General features: G+C 37.6%; 1 protein-coding gene across 2 annotated transcripts in view; it reads left to right on the top strand.

The window, feature by feature from the left end:
• The window catches only part of Nek9 (NIMA related kinase 9), a 37,687-nt gene that overhangs the window by 339 nt on the left and 33,511 nt on the right, over positions 1–3,837 (top strand). Inside the window, exons 1-2 of one of the 2 annotated variants that reach the window (XM_019204325.2) lie at positions 1,531–1,777; positions 2,300–2,477. In XM_019204325.2, the coding sequence (XP_019059870.1) occupies positions 1,688–1,777; positions 2,300–2,477 (268 nt within the window). In that variant the 5' untranslated portion in view covers positions 1,531–1,687. Of the gene's footprint in view, positions 1–1,530; positions 1,778–2,299; positions 2,478–3,837 lie in introns of those variants that run through there. The other variant, XM_019204326.2, reaches the window with a different exon arrangement.

Genomic DNA, 3,837 nt, shown 5'->3' with positions numbered 1-3,837 from the left:
GCCCCTTCCCCTTCCCAGCCCCGGCAGTCTCCGGCCTTCCCTATCTCTTTAATGTTTAAGTGCCCGCGTCGTGTTTGTCTCAGGGTTTCCACCGCTCCTTCAACTCACCTGCCCTAGAAATTGGTTAATTCACTGACTTCACGAACAGGTCATTTTTCTTTAACCCGGGGAACTGAGCGGATCGTTGTCTCTGCGTTTTAATTTCCTCATCTGTAAAATTGGCTTAGCAATAACTGCCTTTAAATTTTTTTTTCTTTTTAAGATTATTTTGAGGATCAAACGAAGGTTTTTTGCAAACTATATTAAAGTGGTGTGAGAAAGTGAGGTATGGCCAAAACTTCCTTCCTGTTGTGTTGTATAGCTCTCCTAGGTCAGGGTAGGGAGGGAAGAGCGTAGCTTCAAGAAGCCCACACTGGTGGCAGCTCTGCTAGTTTTGACATACTGTTCAAATTCTAAAGTGATCACTCATTTGAAAGTTTTTCTGGAAGCTCACTGGGAAGATCGCTTTGTCTTAGTTTCTTCATAAGTGTTTGTCCTGTAGCGTTTATGCACAGGAAATACTTTATTGGTGTATTCTAAGCCATGTTAACTGTTGAGGGGAAAAAACAACCCTTTGAGCACCCTTATGGTCCCCATGGTAAACAAGAGGATCCATCCCACACACATTTGCACACTGGCATATCCTTTTAGAGAGACTCATAGGTCACCAATTCCCAAGTTTAAAAATGTATACTGATTTGAAACTCTGCAGCGGTGATTCTGCTTCTAAAAACTAACCATAAGCGATATAATCACTAGTCTTAAAACTCTAGCTTTAGGATAAACACTTAATGAGAACTTGCTGGGGTTGCTGAAGGTGATTCATCTGTCAGTGATCCATATGCAGTTCTGGTATCTGTTCCAAGTGGCATACCTTTAAGGTTGAGAGATGGAGAAAAAGAGAGGTGGCTTCAAGAGAATATCTTTAAATGCTTTGTTTCCCCCCTTTTATGCCTTATCAATGTGCGGTGTTAGAGTTACTGTTATTCTCAGTCTTATTTGCACTCTGTAAGAAAGAGGAGCTGAACATTGGTATTTGTTTTTTAGAGAAACTAAAGCAGTATACTTAAGTACCCACTTAAAAGTTAGGAGTAAATCTTAAACTACAACCAGTGTCTCACAGCTCCTTGCTCATCTCTCTCTCTCATTATCCTGTCGATCTTAATTACTAATTGTTTTGGTTTTGGGGTGTTTTTGTTTTGTTTTGTTGTTTTTCTCTTTTGGTACCTGAATTGAACTCAGCCTCCCACTTGCTAGGTACTAGGCAGGTGCTGCTCTGCTGAGCTACACCCCCCCACCCTTGGTTACTAGTTTTGAATTAAATTTTATTGCACTTCCTTACAATGTATAGCATTGTCTGTATCACCATATTTATAAGATCTGTGATTTACAGAGGTTTAAAGGCAGCCCTTTTCCTCTAGAAGCTTATCTCTCAAGGAAAAAACAAATTAGCACTGTTACTAAACAAATAGCATTTCAGTTGTGTACATATATAAATGAAAAAAGAATAGACATCATTTTATGTACGAGTATTGAAAAGGCTGCAATTGCATTAAATAAATGTACAATAAAATGAACATAAAAAAATAAAATTATCATCAAAGTTTTCCCCCAAAGAAGTTTTAAAGGCTTGGGAGAGGCATTCAGAATGATGGAGAGAATTATGTGGATGGAGGTGCTCATGGACTGGGAAGCAGTATCAATAAAGAGAGAAGGGAACAGACATCAGGAGCTACAGGTAGATTTTCATAAATAGAGGGAAATATGATACATAAGTGACAGGATATTGTAAAATTGTAAAATGAGGTCAACTTATGCAGAAAGGGCAAATGAAAATCCTTAGAGAAGTTATAAAATTACAGACAGGTTGACTATTTCCGTTTTACAGGAAGCTATGGTCAACTCTAGATAACTTCTGTCCAGTTCTAGCCCTACTGCAGTCCCCCTGATAATTATCAGGCTTATAGTGTCCTTTGTTAGAATCTTTTAGATACACCCCCATCCCATTTTTTGTCTGGCTCTAAGATCATACAAATTAAATGTAGTAACAAAGTGACAACATCTTAATGCTTTCCTCAGCTCTGCAGTAAATTGTAATGCTCAGATGTATGCAGAACATTTAAAGTCTTTTTGAAGGAGGAAATAATAAGAGTCAATCTTTGCCCCTCTGAGAAGTTTTCTTTCTAGGCTGACAGATGCAGGTGTGGATTCATACACTGCCAGGCGAGAGGAAAGCACAATACCTGTTACTGTGTTATAGGATGACTCACTGGTTGTGTGGAAGGAAGTTGATTTGACCCGGTTGTCAGAGAAGGAACGTCGTGACGCCTTGAATGAGATTGTTATTCTGGCGCTGCTGCAACATGACAACATTATTGCCTACTACAATCACTTCATGGACAATACCACCCTGCTGATTGAGCTAGAATACTGTAATGGTAAGGGAAATTTGGTGTGACTTCCTCTGACAAGACATTCTTATGTCCATACTTAACCTAGAGGGGGAAAGTACAAGGAAGAATATATGCTATGATAAAAACTTTTAAGTGGACTTCCAGAGTTTAAGAGGAATAGGTCAGGCCTTGGAGAGTTTGGAAGTGTTCTCCAAAATAAAGGGAGGGATTTTCCTCTGCATATTAAATTTTTCCTTGTGATTATAGATTTATCTTCAGATCATTTTTTCAGGTAGATTTTATCTTCAGGGCTTTTCCTCATGAAATGACATTGGTTATTTATTAGAGACAGTATGCCTTAGCACCTCTTGATACCCTATTTAATGAAATCTTACGGATAATATTTATTTATACTGTCAGCTAAAGCTATCCTATGGAAAAATGGCCCAGAGATTACTGAATGAAAATAATAGTAAAGTGTGGCCTTATTTGTTTTTTAGTTTTTTGAGGTTTTTTTGTTTTGTTTTGTTTTGTTTTGAGACACCATCTCATTATGTACTTCAAGGTGGTTTATGACCAGCCTGGCCTTGAACTTTTGGCAATTTCCTGCTTCCACCTCTCAAGTGCTGAGATTACAGGCATGCACCACCACTCCCAGCCAAGTATGGCCTTATTTATCTGATCTCTGATTTCTTTGGAACATTTTACTTGTAAGATAGTAGTACTGCCTATTTGTCAAGAGAATAGACTGAACCCTCCTTCAAAGTTCTACTTTCTAGCTCTATAACCTTGGGCAAGAAACTCAAATTTTCTGTACCTTGGTTTCCTCATCCTAAAAAAGCTTGTTGATTATAGTATTCTAGGATTGTATGAAATTAATTTTGAAAGCCATAGTATAGGACTTGGTATGTAGCGGGTGTTGATATATACTATACTACCTGCTATCTTTATTGTAGAGAAGACCTCCCAAACCCTTTTGTGAACTGCATGCTAAAGAGGTATTAACATATTATTCACTTATTGACTTTGTTGTCTAGGTTCTTATGTTTCATAATTCTGATCAATCCTGAATAATTGAGATTGTATTAGAAATTTTTGAAAGAGGAAAAGCTTTAGGTAGTTAAAATCCTTTGTGGTTACATGGAACTAGAACAAATGATACATTTATTGAAACTGAGTTACTAAATTGCAGGGGAAGAGAAGTTGTTAAAACTTAGGTCTAAAGTAAATTGTAGCTGTGGGTAGGAAGTAAGATGAATCATGGTCATCTGCTGTCTGTATTGCTTGATAAAAAAGAGAAGCAAATTCACAGGAAGAAATTAATAAAAGGAGTAATGATTGGACATGATCTAGGGGTGCACCTAGTTGTTGAGATAGATAGATAGATAGATAGATAGATAGATAG

Source organism: Fukomys damarensis, unplaced genomic scaffold (genome assembly GCF_012274545.1).
Source record: "Fukomys damarensis isolate Sample0158 unplaced genomic scaffold, DMR_v1.0_HiC HiC_scaffold_21, whole genome shotgun sequence".
Taxonomy (NCBI): Eukaryota; Metazoa; Chordata; class Mammalia; order Rodentia; family Bathyergidae; genus Fukomys; species Fukomys damarensis.
This window is presented reverse-complemented; position numbering and strand designations above follow the sequence as displayed.